This window comes from Lytechinus pictus, chromosome 6, assembly GCF_037042905.1.
Source record: "Lytechinus pictus isolate F3 Inbred chromosome 6, Lp3.0, whole genome shotgun sequence".
In the NCBI taxonomy this organism is placed as follows: domain Eukaryota; kingdom Metazoa; phylum Echinodermata; class Echinoidea; order Temnopleuroida; family Toxopneustidae; genus Lytechinus; species Lytechinus pictus.
In genome coordinates, this window is record NC_087250.1 from 25,480,498 (window position 1) to 25,495,206 (window position 14,709).

The 14,709-nt window shown below is 35.1% G+C and overlaps 1 protein-coding gene across 2 annotated transcripts in view; it reads left to right on the forward strand.

Annotated features, from left to right (window-relative positions):
• Window positions 1–14,709, forward strand: part of LOC129263960 (uncharacterized) — a 39,910-nt gene that overhangs the window by 1,705 nt on the left and 23,496 nt on the right. The window contains exon 2 of one of the 2 annotated variants that reach the window (XM_064101276.1): window positions 12,217–12,524. In XM_064101276.1, coding sequence (XP_063957346.1) covers window positions 12,221–12,524 — 304 coding nt within the window. In that variant the 5' untranslated portion in view covers window positions 12,217–12,220. Of the gene's footprint in view, window positions 1–12,133; window positions 12,525–14,709 lie in introns of those variants that run through there. The other variant, XM_064101275.1, reaches the window with a different exon arrangement.

Below are 14,709 nucleotides of genomic sequence, written 5' to 3' on the forward strand. Positions count from 1 at the left end.
CAATAGACGCGGTGTTGTAATCTTCGCCACTAATCTCATCAACTCGTTGAGAAAGCAAATACCCAAGCCACAAGTTGAAGGTCGTTCAACGGATTTTCACTACACTCAACGCACAATAACAAAGAGAACTCCTCACAATCGGGTGTTCACACGTGATTGGGTGGACTCATTCAGGGCAACAAAAAAGGACTCTCTCGATACGGCAAGAAGACTACTGAATAAATAATAAGTCCTACTGAACGTTGTCTGACGCAATGCAATGTGGGTCTACCATCTTCTGCTTATGTACCGTCTTTGACCACCCGTGAAGGTCATGTCAACAAATTTGAACTAGAAAATGACTCAGTGTCCCATGATATGACTTTTAAAAATGCATACAAGGATTGTGCTTCTCAGTTAAATTATTTTAAATGTCTTAAATGCGCACACATCAATGTCAGAAGCTTGATTCCTAAAATTGATGAATTAAGGTACCTTATTACTGAGCTAAAGTAAGATATCCTATGCAGTGGCATACCGTGGGTCACGGCATTGGGGGGGGGGGGGGCACCAGCATTTTGAGTCACTTAAAAATTTTTTTGAGTCACTTAGTGAGCGCGCTTCGCGCGCTCAGGTGTGAGGTATACTGACCTAATAGAGACATTTTAAAGAAGCACTTGTAGTCATTGTAATCATGAATAAAAATCCGCATCTCATCAATCAAATAATGCGAGCGCGAAGCGCGAGCTGAAAATTTTTGATATTCAGACCTAAAAAGGGACATTATAATCGACTTTGTAATCATGATACGTACCTGTCTCGCTAAACAATGCAAGCGCGAAGCGCGAGCCGAAATTTCTGTAAACATTGACCCCAAACAGGGAGATCTTAAGGACTATATTATAGGAATAATCCCTTTATAGTATACATATCTCACCATAGTCATCTAATGCCAATGCCAAGCGCTTGCTGATTTTGATAGAATTACATTTAAACACTTATGAAGCACAGTTTGTACTCATTGTAATCATGAATAACATACGCATCTCACTAATCAAATATTGCGAGCGCGAAGCGCGAGCTGAAAAATTAGGAAATTCAGACCTGAAGAGGGGCATTCTATAGCTTGTTTGTAGGAATTCACTAAGACCATACGTATTTAACTAACCAAATGATGCGGGCGCGAAGCGCAAGCTGAAAATTTTTGATATTCAGATCAGAAAAAGGGACATTTTAAGGACTGATTTTAGGAATTCACTGAGAGCAGACATATCTCATCAATCCACTGATGCGAACGTAATCGCGGACAGGAAATATTTTATATTAAGACCTTAACATGGGGCAATCACTTTAAGTAGTCATGAAAAAGAAGCATATGTCACTAAAAAACAAGCATAAAAAGCAATAAGCACAAAACAATAATATATTTGGTGTATATTGACTTGAAACGGGAGTTTTTCGTACAACAGGTTTATATACATGAATCTCTTTAAACAGACAATGTGAGCATTAGGAACAATGACAACATAGGCCCTGAGCAAATAATTTTTTGATTTGATTTATTTTTTTTCCACATTTCAAAACCAAAACAAAGAATATACAAGTATAATATTTTTTCAATATTACATAATAGGCAAATATTTTTTTAAACATAATGAATAATGCACATAGATCATTATAAAATATCAACTGTACTGTGAAATTATATCTATATATACATTTTCTTTGATTACTGAACATATATATAAAAATGTGGGAGACCTCCATCTTAAGCTTGGAGCTTGAAAGTGATGGAGGCCTCGAAAGGAAAGGGGATAGAAAACCAGATTGTATGGTGCAATAAAAGAGACTTTTTATTGCACAAAATAATAGGAATATATCAAAAGTGGATAGAGAAATTTGATTGAGAGAAGATTAATAACGTTGATAAAAGTGAAAGTGCAAGTGCAGGTGTGCGAGTGTGCATGTGCAAGGGGGGGGGGGATTACACAGAAAGATTTTAGAAATTATAGCTTGACAGCGTATTTCTTTTCAGAACAGCTTTGAATGAATAAAGTAATGTGCATAGCTTAATGTCATGTGATAAATCATTCCACAAATCCGCACCGTAATGTCTAATTGATTTGTGTGTTATTATTAGTTTTGGATTTGTTAAATGAAAGTTTGTGGAGTTTCGTGTTGGATAAGAATGGATGGTGTTGTTCAGGGTGAACATATTTTGAAAGGAAGGGGGAAGTAATCCCTTTTTGTATTTGAACATGAATATAGCAGCATGAAATGTATTTATATCTGAAATTTTTATATGTTTTAATTTAAAAAATAAAGGATTAGATTTAGCAAGATATTGTGATCCTGTGCAAATACGGACTGCTCTTTTTTGTAATTAGAAAATCGGATTAAGTTTCGTTTTACCACAATTACCCCAAACTATATTACAATATGATATGTGAGGAAGCACCAAAACATTATAAAGTAAAAAGAGAGTTTTTTCAGGTAATATGTATTTTAATTTGGAAATTATTCCAACACCTTTGGACACGGAAGTTGTGACTTGGCTTAAATGGTTATTCTAGGATAAATTTTCATCAATAGTTACCCCTAGAAACTTTGAATGTTGTTTTTGCTGTAGAGATACGTTATCAATATTTATCGTTATTGTATTGTTAACACCAGGTGTATTGTAATGCTTAAAGTGCATAAAATGTGTTTTGTTTATATTTAAGGACAATTTGTTGCATTTGAACCAAGTAGATACTTTACATAATTCAACATTTAAAGTAGATATTACAGTTTCTAGTTCTGTGTGAGCATAACAAATATTAGTATCATCTGCAAAGAGGATAAACGATAATAAGGCCGAAGTATTTGATATATCATTGACATATAATAGAAAGAGGAGCGGCCCCAAAATTGACCCCTGAGGCACACTGCATTCGATAGTTTTAAAGGTTGAATCTAGTCCATTAAATGTAACATATTGTTGTCTGTTTGATAAGTAATTTTCTAACCATCTGTGTGCATTTCCACGTATTCCGTATAAATGTAGTTTGTGAAGTAATATTTTGTGATTAAGTGTATCGAAAGCTTTGCTTAGGTCCAAAAATATTCCAATAACATGTTCTTTATCAGCCATCGCTTTAGTAATTTTGTCGTAAATATTTACTAGCGCTAAATCTGTAGAGTGATTTTTCCTAAAATCATATTGATTTTGATTCAATAAATTATGCAAGTTTAAAAAATTGTACAATCGTGTGTATATTATTTTTTCTAAGATTTTGGATATACTACAAAGTATAGAAATTGGGCGGTAATTACTTATTTCATGAGGATCATCTTTTTTGTAGATCGGGGTAACTTTTGCAATTTAGAGTAGGTTCGGACAAACACCTGATGATAAAGATTGATTAAAAATATAAGTTATGGGATCAACAATAGCATGAATAATTTCTTTAAGCATAGATGTACTTATCCTATCATGTCCTTGCGACTTACTAGAGTTTAAGGATTTCGTAATGTTAATGAGTTCAGTGGGGTTGGTAGGATTGAGGAAAAAGAGAATTTTCGAATGGCGTTGAAATAAAATCAGTAAAATGTGCATTGTTGCAACTACCTATCTTATTTGCTAGTTGGGGGCCGATGTTACTAAAAAAAGAGTTGAATTGTGAAGCATAAGTGGAATTATCTGCGATTTTATCACCGTTTAGAGTTAGTCCATCTTTTAGGTAATTCAGTTGTCTTTTTTCCGATAATCTCATTTATAACCCGCCATGTCGCCTTTGAATTAGCGCTAACTTTAGTTAATTTGTCTGAGTAATACATCTTGCGAGATAATCTTATTAAATTTGTAAGTTTGTTCCGATATTTCCTATATTTTTGCACGTTTATGGGTGATGGTTTCTTTAAATGTAATTTGTAAAGACTGTTTCGAGTATGTATTGATTTTAGAATTCCTTTTGTGATCCACGGGTTTTTGGCCTCGCGGGAATTTTGACGCTTCCTCACAAGTGGAAAATTTTTATCGTAATAATATTGTAATTTATTGTTAAATTTCTCATAAGCAATGTGTACATTATTTTCATTGTAAATATCACTCCAATTTTCTTCAAAAAGGTCCTGTTTGAAAGATTCAATTTTTCTGGGAGTTTCTAATCTATAGCGGGGAGGTATAGTTGATTTATTTTTAGATGAATTGGTTTCGGATATCGTGAATATTGGCAAATGGTCTGATACTTCTGAATAAAGTAAACTGCCGATGATTGTTTCATTATGAATATTAGAAAAAATGTTATCTATCAAAGTCGCAGAAGCTGCAGTTAATCTTGTGGGTTTATTTATATGTGAGGAAAAAGCATAAGAATTAGTTAATTGAAGAAATATTTCGGTATTAGAATTATTTATATTCAGAAAATGTGTATTAAAATCACCCATGAAATAAATATGTTTATTCTCTGTAGAAAGTTTATCAAGACATTGCTCCAGATTTTGATAAAATATGTCAAATTCAACATTGGGAGGTTTGTATATTAAGCCAATAATAATATTTTTACTCTTAGGTATGTCAATCTCAATAAACAATGTTTCAGTTCGCTCAAACATTATGTCATTTCGAGTACGGAATTTCAAATTGTCGGAAACGTAAAAGGCAACACCACCCCCTCTCCTTCCTACACAGTCAGCTCTAATCAAAGAATAATTTGGTAAATTAAATAATGGAGGAGATTTTTTATTGAACCAGGTTTCACTGACACCAATAACTGAAAATTGAACTGAACTGATGGCACAAAGCAAGTGTTGAAGATATTCAAAATTTTTGTTGAGGCTTCTTGAGTTGATATGTAAAATGCTAAAGCTGTTTGTTTTCGAAAATGAGTTATTAAATTCTGCTACTGTGTAATATTTATTTTCATTATTGAATTCATCTGTGTTGTTGATCATGTTGAGGGATGTGTGTTGGGAGTGAGTGCATGTGCGTGTGTGTGCAGTCAAGTGGATACAGAGACGGAGGTATCAGGATCGTCACTGAGAGATATACTGTAAAGTACAAAAGGCTCTGTTGGCCAATGCCCCGCCTTGGAAGTATCTACCTGCAGTGAAAAAATAGTAAACTAAAGAAAAGGAAAAGACAGTGAAAGGAGAATGGGCAATGTCGTTAATTAAGAGAGAGCTGATTAGGGAGCGAGAAAAAGAAGCGTCTTTAAAGAAGAAACACAATGAGTGTTTGTGGACTTATAAGTGTTGTAAGAATGCCGGATTGTCTACGGCAGTTCAATCCCCTTTCCTGGATCTCAGAAACTTAAATTTTTCATAAAGTTAGGATAGAAATGTTCTCTATGTAATATGACATAACATGATTATAATATCATATACCATTATAATGAACAATAATTTCTTCTTTCCCACTACGTTCCTTTTCCTTTCTCCCTCTTTTTCTCCTTTTCCCCGTTTTTTTTTTTTTTTTTTTTTTTTTTGGTCAGCTGATTGGGGAAAGGGGGGCACGCGCCCCCCCCGTAGTTACGCCACTGATCCTATGCGTTAGTGAATCTTGGCTGAAAGAAAACATTTCTGACAAGGAAATATTCACTGTGAATTACGATTTTTTTTCAGACGTGATAGAACTTCGAAACATGGGGGTGAAGTTTGTTTATATGCTAAAGAACATTTACATTGCAAAGATAGAAGTGATATTGTCACTAAATTTGGTATCGAAGCAGTGTTATTCGAAATGTCTTTGAGAAAGACTGATTTATTTGTCTGATGTATTTACAGACCACCTGATGCCACGGTTGAATTTTACTCTGAATTATATAATCTCTTAGAACATATGGAATCTGAAGATTAAAGAACTTATCATTTTAGGCGATTTTAACAATGATTACCAAGTCAATGATTCTCTTGTTGATAATCCATTATATGTTATTGAATGTTTATTTGCTCTGTCATAAATTGTTACGAAACCTACACGAATCACTCCAACCTCCTCAAAATGTATTGACTTCATTTTTACGACTATACCGGAACAACATTTACTTTCCGATGTCGCCAAGATTGCCCTCAGTGATCATTATTTGATATTTACATGTATTGATCTCAAACCAGATGAACCTCTACATAAACTGGCCAAGTACAGAAACTTTAAGAAAATCGACGAATCCCTATTTCTTGAAGATATCGTAAATGTAGCATATTGTATAATAATGAACGAAGTGTGTCTGAATCGATTGACCATGATGAAAATGTATGGTCAGAATGGAAGCAGGCCTTTTTGGCAATTTGTGACAAACATGCTCCGATCAAACAGGTGCGTGTAAAAAATCGGTTCAACCCTTGGATAAATAATGATATTTTAGAACTCATGTATCAAAGGGATTACTTGAAAGGTAAATCTGATAAGAGTGATGATTTCAAAGACGAGTACCGCAAGGCAAGAAATCTAGTCACCAGTTCTATCCGTGAAAGTAAAAAGAATTATTTTGATGATATCTCGAACAAATTTAAGAATAATGCTCGTAAGCTCTGGAAGAATATCAACATGGCAACCGGTAACTCAAAATTTAGTAACCCTATTCATCATGATCTATCACCGGAATTATTCAATGACTACTTTCCTAATGTTGGTCGCAAAATTGCAAATTCTTTTCATGAAAAAAAAAAAACTATTTGGAGAAACCCCGACTGTACTCATAGATTTATTTTTGATACGATACCAGACAGTACAGTTTTTAAATTACTATCTGGCTTAGAGACAAACAGTAACCTTGATATTCTGGGTTTTGATTCGAAATTACTTCGGATAGCTGCACCACTTATACAAACATCTTTGACATCTGCCTTTAATTATTCGCTCAGAAACGGAATCGATTTGTTATGAATGGAAATACTCAAGAGTTACTCCAATCTATAAAGGTAAAGGACCCAAAGATGCGTGTTCCAACTACATACCAATATTTGTCGTGTGTCATATAGCTAAGTTAATAGAAAAAAATAATCCAATTGAATTTGCACCAGTATTTAATCTCAAATGAACTTATCTCTATTGACCAATCTGCGTTTTTGAAATCACATTCTACGGTAACATGCCTCCATCGCGTCATCGATGATTGGTACGATGCATTGAATAATCATGATATGGTTGGGGCATGTTTCCTTGATATATCAAAATGTTTCGACAGTATTAGCCATGAATTATTATTGTTTAAATTGAAGAAATATGGTATTATTGATGTTGAATTCAAATGGTTCAAAAAGTTATTTGTCTAACAGAAGACAATCTGTCCGATGTCATGGTCTTCAATCTCAACCGATCGATCTTGATATTGGAATTCCACAAGGGGGAGTCATTGGTCCTGATCTTTTTTTCTTATTTTTATCAATGACATAGTCCAAAGTGTTTCTAAGGGGACTTGTAACATATTTGCTGATGACGTTATTATTTATTTTACTGATCCATCACTAAACAAGTTTGAAGAAAATTTACAAAATTGTATAAATAGTATCAACGCCTGATATACTGAAAACCGTCAGATAAATGCTTCAAAGACTGATGTCATGCTAATCTCTTCGCGTAAATCAAGAAATAGAGGAGAGCTTAGAGTTTAACTTGATGGAATTGAATTGAAACAAGTAAACAGTGTTAGATATTTGGGTGTTGAAGTTGACTGTTATCTTTTGTGGAAAAATCATGTCAAACAACTCTGTAGATCATTATCGTTTAAAGTACATGCACTGAGGCGTTTAAGTTCTATACTAAATATAAATTGTTGAATACATTGTACAAATCTACTATACAACCATGCATTGACTATGGTTGTTCAGTTTGGGGTAATTGCTCTGAAAAAAAAAGACCCTTATCGATAAACTTCAAAAAAGAGCAGCCCGGATTATTACCAAACAATTCGATTTTTCTGTAAGTAGTGCCGATCTATTCAAGGAATTAAAGTGGCAGCCTTTTGAAAAAAGACGTGACTATTTTCTTTGTATATTAGCATATCAATGCATTTATGGGCTTGCACCTTCTAGGTTGTGTAATGAAATTGAAATGTATTTTGACAGACATGGAATCAATACTAGAAATCATAACTCCCTAAACGCAGTCTTGCCAAAACATAATAAGGACATTCTTAAACTCTCATCCAAATATGCTGCTATAAAAGTCTGGCATTCTTTGCCGACATCAACGCAAAATATCCGATCCCTGCAATCTTTTAAACGTATTTATAAAGCAAGCTTTTTTAACCAATGTCATTTTTATTCTTTTATCAATTGTTACCTTACCTCCCGAATATTATTTTTGTCTCATCTCTACATATTCTTTTTAGTGAATTATTGATATATACTTTGTTTTAACTTTTAATTCTCTTAGATTACTATATTATATTTTGTAGTTTTATATTATGAATTCCCTAGTTACTTTGTTAAATTGTATTTGTTATTTTTAATCTATCTGATGAATTAATATATATATATATATATTTATATATATATACAGTGCGTTCCACAAAAGACGAAACCGAGATTCATCGATGATTTATTATAACTTAATCACAAATTAAATAGACAAATGACCTACCATTGTAAAGCTTAGAATCTCCTCTTTCATCTGAAATTACTTAGAATTTTTTTTATTCACGCATGAGTGAGCAAAAATAATTTGAAAAGGGGAAACCAAAAAGTCATTTGGCGGGCCGTATCTGGGTTTTGAAAAGAAAACCACATTTCTAAAAAGTTCAATATCTGCTCTTTAATTTGATACCTCAATTACAGAAAATGGTCAAGAAATAACAAAGTACTGGTTATTTGAAATAAGGCTTGAATTTAAATAATTTCATAAAATGAAGATGTCTTACAGGCTAGCGTTCAGACTCACTCGACACTCCGTTTTGTTGACGATCAGCCATGCATTAAGTCTTTTGTTACCATGCGATAGCTTCTGTGGGAAACCAGTGAAAACACGTTCATTTAATGAAATTATGGAAATACAAGCATTGTTTCGAGGGATCATAACTTTTTTACTTCTTGACCATTTTCTGTGATTAAGGTATCAAACGAAAGAGCAGATTTTGAACTTTTTAGTCATGTGATTTTCTTTTTGATATTCAGATACCCCCGCCAAATGAGTTTTTGGCATCCTTTCTTCGAATTGTTTTTGCTCACTCATGCGTGAATGAGGAATAATCTAAGTAATGTCAGATGAAAGAGGGGATTCTAAGCTTTAAATTGGTACGTCATTTGTCTATAGTATTTATGATTAAGTTATGATAAATCATCGCTAAATCTCGGTTTCGTTTTTTTCTGGGACGCACTGTATATATATATATATATATATATATATATATATATTTTCAATTTTTTTATCCTGTTGTATCAGGACCATGATGTAAAACAGCTGTGCTGATCATGTTTTTATCCTGTAAAAATAAATAAATTCAAATAATTAAATAAATAATTTTTTTTTTCTAGCCTTTCCACAACGAAGATTTCGTCAGGTAAAATTCCGTTATAAAATGTTGAATCTCTTTAACCATTTTATGTGAAATATTAATATCATCGAAAAAAATGCATAACCTTGTTAAAGAACAAGTCAACCTCAACAAAAAAATTGATTTGAATAAAAAGAGAAATATCCAACAAGCATAACACTGAAAATTTCATCAAAATCGGATGTAAAATAAGAAAGTAATGACATTTTAAACTTTTGCTTCATTTCACAAAACAGTTATATGCACATCTCGGTCGGTATGCAAATGAGGGAACTGATGACCTCATTCAATCACTATTTCTTTGTATTTTATTATATGAAATATGAAATATTTTGATTTTCTCGTCATTGTCATGTGAAATGAAGTTTCATTCCTCCCTGAACACGTGGAATTCCATTATTTTGTGCTTCAGGCAAGGAGGTCCTAATCGTCAAATTCGTAAAAATGGAAATATTGTATAATTCAAACAATAAAGAAAAAAAGAAATAGTGAGTGAGTGACATCATCGACTCTCTCATTTGGATGTAACTGGCTCGTTCATATAATTTTTTTTTTAGAAATAAGCGGAACTTTGAAATGTCATAACTTTCTTATTACATCCGATTTTGATGAAATTTTCAGCATTGTGCTTGTCTCATTTTTCTATATTGATTCAAATCTACATTTTTCTGAGGTTGACTTGACCTTTAAATTCGCCAGTTTTGGTCTGTGATACATGAAAAGTACCGGAATAAAGACGTTCTTTTAATGAAGATCCAACGACCACCGAGGTGTTTTTTTTATATAAATCAATAATTTATTTATTTTCTTGCCTTCTACATGTATGGAAGCTGGTATGTTTGCTAAATTTAGACATTTTACTACAAAATTCAAATAAAAAAAAAAATAAAAAAATGGAGAAGTTCCATTGCTAGATATTCGCCGTTTAATAGAAGTTTACCCTTAAAGGAATACCTTCCCAGATATTAAGAGGGTGTTTTGGAAATGAGTACGCGAACGGCAACGGTGCGCATTGACACCAACGTCATACGACGTTAAAGCCATGTTCTGAATGCTCGAACTCTGACCATTTGTAAGTAATTACACGCTTCGACTGCTGTTTGCAGATCTTGGTTCCACCTACTCGGCTGTGTGAAGTGACGTCAACAGATTTTGGGGGCTAGCACCGATGTAACAAGAATGTGTACCATGTGTGCATTTGCTTCCGTCAATGGATGAACATTCGATTTTCTGGTGATCATCGTAATGGACATGGTGGCGAGTATGGCACGTAACATTAATGTCAAACAGCGCCCTCTTAAAGCCAAGGAACGCTTACCTTTCAATCTCACCTTTTTTTGCCCTCCAGTATAAACTTATGAATTAATTATCTTACATCACGAAATATCTAATAGTTTTTAGCTACAAAAAAACCCCGTTAGTTATTATTTTACTTGATTTTCAGAACTGTTCAGGTCCTCGGAAACAATTTTTAGATATTGTTTAGGGGGTTGTCATCAGTAGAAAATACTAGCAAACAATTGAATAAACAATCGTTACAGCTCCCACATCTCCGTCATACTTTTTTTTTGGGGGGTCGGGGGGGGGGTCGGGGGGTTGTCAACATGATTTAAAGGGGTGCTGCCCATATGTGGTAAATTATATACGCCGCATTCTCACTTCCCAGGGATATGGAACGTTTTGGTGGGGGGGGGGGGGGGTCATGGTGGATTGAATGATTGTAATCGTTATGTATAATTCAGTTACCCTTTTTTTTTACCACTGGCGAACTTGTTATATTTTGGACTATAAACAAATAAATCAAAGTTTATGTTCCTTACGTATTTCACAGTCTTCCTCTTTTTCTATTACATGATTAAACGGGTGTTTGGGAGGGGGTGGGATTTCAGCAGAAAAAGTGTGGCTGACAACACGGACATTCACATTCATATGGTCATTCTTTTTCACGTTTATTTAAAAAATGAGGAGCGTGTGCAGAAACAATCCCAAGCCCTGGTTATAGTTTTAGATCATACAGTGTTTACCTACAGGTCGTGTTTCCCTCAAGCAAATAACCCGAGAGTTGGCACTGTCATTGGATGACCTGCCCGACCCTGCTCACCCATTAAAATTTTTTTCCCGTCATGTTCAAGCAAGGGTCTCACGTTCAATCGACAGTTTTTGCACACATGTATAAGTTATAGATGAACGAAATAAACCAATTTAGAGGTGAAGACCTGATAAGATATACAAAAAACCGATCAACCAGGGCGTAGATTATTTCTGTCATTTATTACCCTTCATTTGAATGTCATATTCCATTGCTGCATACATTTCATTTTCCCATACCTAGGAATATAGGAATGTATGTTTGAAGAGTAATGACAACGCCCCCTTTTACGATTGTTTGTTGGAACGGATAAAAACCAATGTTTGGTACTGCCTTGCATGTATTATATTATATTTTTTCTATCATGAATTATCAATCGCAAAACGTTCGAATTGTAAATATTCAATAATGAATGAAATACCTCAAGGAAATTTTACGTTTTTTAAATTTTTGTTTACTCTGTTATTATTATTTTTTTTATTTATGTACACATGTTTGTATTGCCATGCATGAGATAGGGGAAAACATTCTGTTCAAAAGAAGTAATATTCCCCTTTCTTTTCAATTAAAATTTGTTTAACTAATTTCATTGCTTGCTGTTTAATTATATGTCTAGTAGTGTATGAATGACAGATAATTTTAGTTCAATTTTTCATTCATTTATCCTACCAGAAAGATGTCTTCTCATGGAGGTATTCCCGATGAGCTTCTCTGTAAGCTAGCTGAACACATCGAGACAGGTGAGCAGATGGAGGCCTTGGCACGAACGCTCGGATTCGAAAATGCAGCCATCAATAGATACATAGAAACTAACAGACTGGAAGGACGGATCACGTGTAAGGGAACACGTGACATGCTGTTTGACTGGAGACAGACCACTAGGCCATCCAATCAACATCCTAGGCTGAAACAAGCTCTCAATGATTCTAATCTAATCATGCTTGCTGAAACTTATCTCAATGACACATTAGCAAACCAAGGTGAGTATATGACTCAGGTCATATGATATATTAGTATATAATGTGGAGCGTTGTGGCCCAGTGAATTATGCTTTTCACACTGCATTTCCTTAACCCCATACTATCCTTAACCCCGGACTATCCTTAACCCCATACTATCTTTTTTTCGATTCACACTGTCTTTCTGAACCCTATACTATCTGCTCAACCGTGGTTGATGCCCTAACCCCGGACTATCCCTCAGCTCATGAATATTGATGATTTTACCATACAGAGCGTGATTAATGTGCAATTCGACTTCTGTGATTGGCTAATGCTTAGCCCCACTTTCCTTAGCCCCGTTTCGTTTTCACACTGCATCTCTTAGCACCGCAATTGTGGTGCTAGCACCTCAATAAGCCGGCTAACCCTGCTTTTTTGCAGGGCCAGATAGTACCGTACTATTTACCGTGCTAGCCCACTTTGCTAAAACGTAGTGTGAAAACGAAGTGGGCTAAGCTTAACCCCGAGAAATTGGTGGGGCTAAGACCCCCCCCCTTAGCCCCACCAATTTAGGACAAAAAGTGCAGTGTGAAAAGCATATAGTCTCCGGACTTTGAAACAGAGGGTCGTGGGTTAAAATCCCAACCATTACGTAGTTTCCTTCGGCAAGAAATTTATCCACATTGTGCTGCACTTAACCCAGGTGAGGTGAATGGGTACCTGGCAGGAATTTATTCCTTGAAATGCCGAGCGCGTAAAAGCTGCTTGAGCTACAGCCTGGGTAATAATATCCAAGTCCTTTGGAAGTGCATAAGGCGGTGCTGCACCATCCCGAGTTTGCTCAATCTCGAGATTTTAGCCCGATCGGCCCACTTCGCGATTAATCTCGAGATTCAAGAAACCCCGTCTGCACCATCGCAAGAAGAGCGATTCCTGCTCGAGCGAGGCAACAAGCCCGATATTACGAGCATGCGCACTTTCGGATCTTGGAGTTTCAACGGCCCGCGCTTTTGAATAACTTCCCGCGATATGCAAGCAATGTATTCCTTTCACTAGCACTTTCGCCGAATTCAACCGGTGTTATGCAACAATCCTCTCAGCTCAGCGAGTGAAGAAGTGATGTATTCTTCGTTAAATATGATGGCGGAGTAGGAGGCAACGACAGAGAGAGAGAGAGAGGGAGAGAAGGAGGAAAGAAATGCTATTTGCTCACATTTTGCGAAGGAATAAGACAACACTGCTGTCAGTGTTGTTATTGAATATGACCATCGTCGATGAGCGCCTCCCCTTCGGTCTGGTCTCTCCCAAAATCCATTCACTGGTGGGACACCATCGTTGCTTATGTATTCGCATGTATAAAGTTGACTTTCGCACGTGTTTTGACCAAGGCGGAAGTGGAACGCGAATTGCATTATGGACTGACGTCATGAATAAATTACCCCGAGTCCAATCTCGAGTGCGTCTGCACCGACGAATTAGCGGGATAATTCGTAAAATAGCGCGCTATTTTGCAAATAAACCCGAGTTGACTTGGGATTGCAATCTCGAGATTAATCCTACGAACTAGCGCGATAATTGCGTCTGCACCGCCAACTATCTCGAGATTTTTCAGATCGGGATAATTTGCCGGATCAGAAATAGCGCGCTAATTTGAAAACTCGGGATGGTGCAGACGGCCCTACAGAGACGTTATTCATAATGTGTTATGCGCTATACAAGAACTGACTATTATTATTATATTATAAAAGAATTAAAAGTGAAATAGTTATCTTTGTTTTTAACTCTATCCGTAAAATCCTTATCTCCAAGGAGCATCAAATTATCAAATGTTTCTTTGAAATTTGACAATAATATACATTTTTCATTGTCATCTGATAAAGACGACATTAGAGCATTAAAAAAAACACAAATAATCTTATTATTTAGGAATATGATTTTCGTTGTTCATATTTGATAAATTTGTGTTATCCCATCAAATAGAAGAAACAACCCGTTTATCATATATTATATATTTGATGTCTATTTTTTAGATGTTTATGTTTCGTTGTTTTCAATGATGTTTATTTTATCTATATTTGTCTTAAGGCGACCGCACACCTTACGACTGGTCTGCGACCCGATTTCAGAATAAAATGTAGTAGAATTTGATGCTGATATTGAGACTTGGAATATCTTACTGTGTAATGTTCTAAATCATCGTACGAATACCTGTGTTCAAATATGT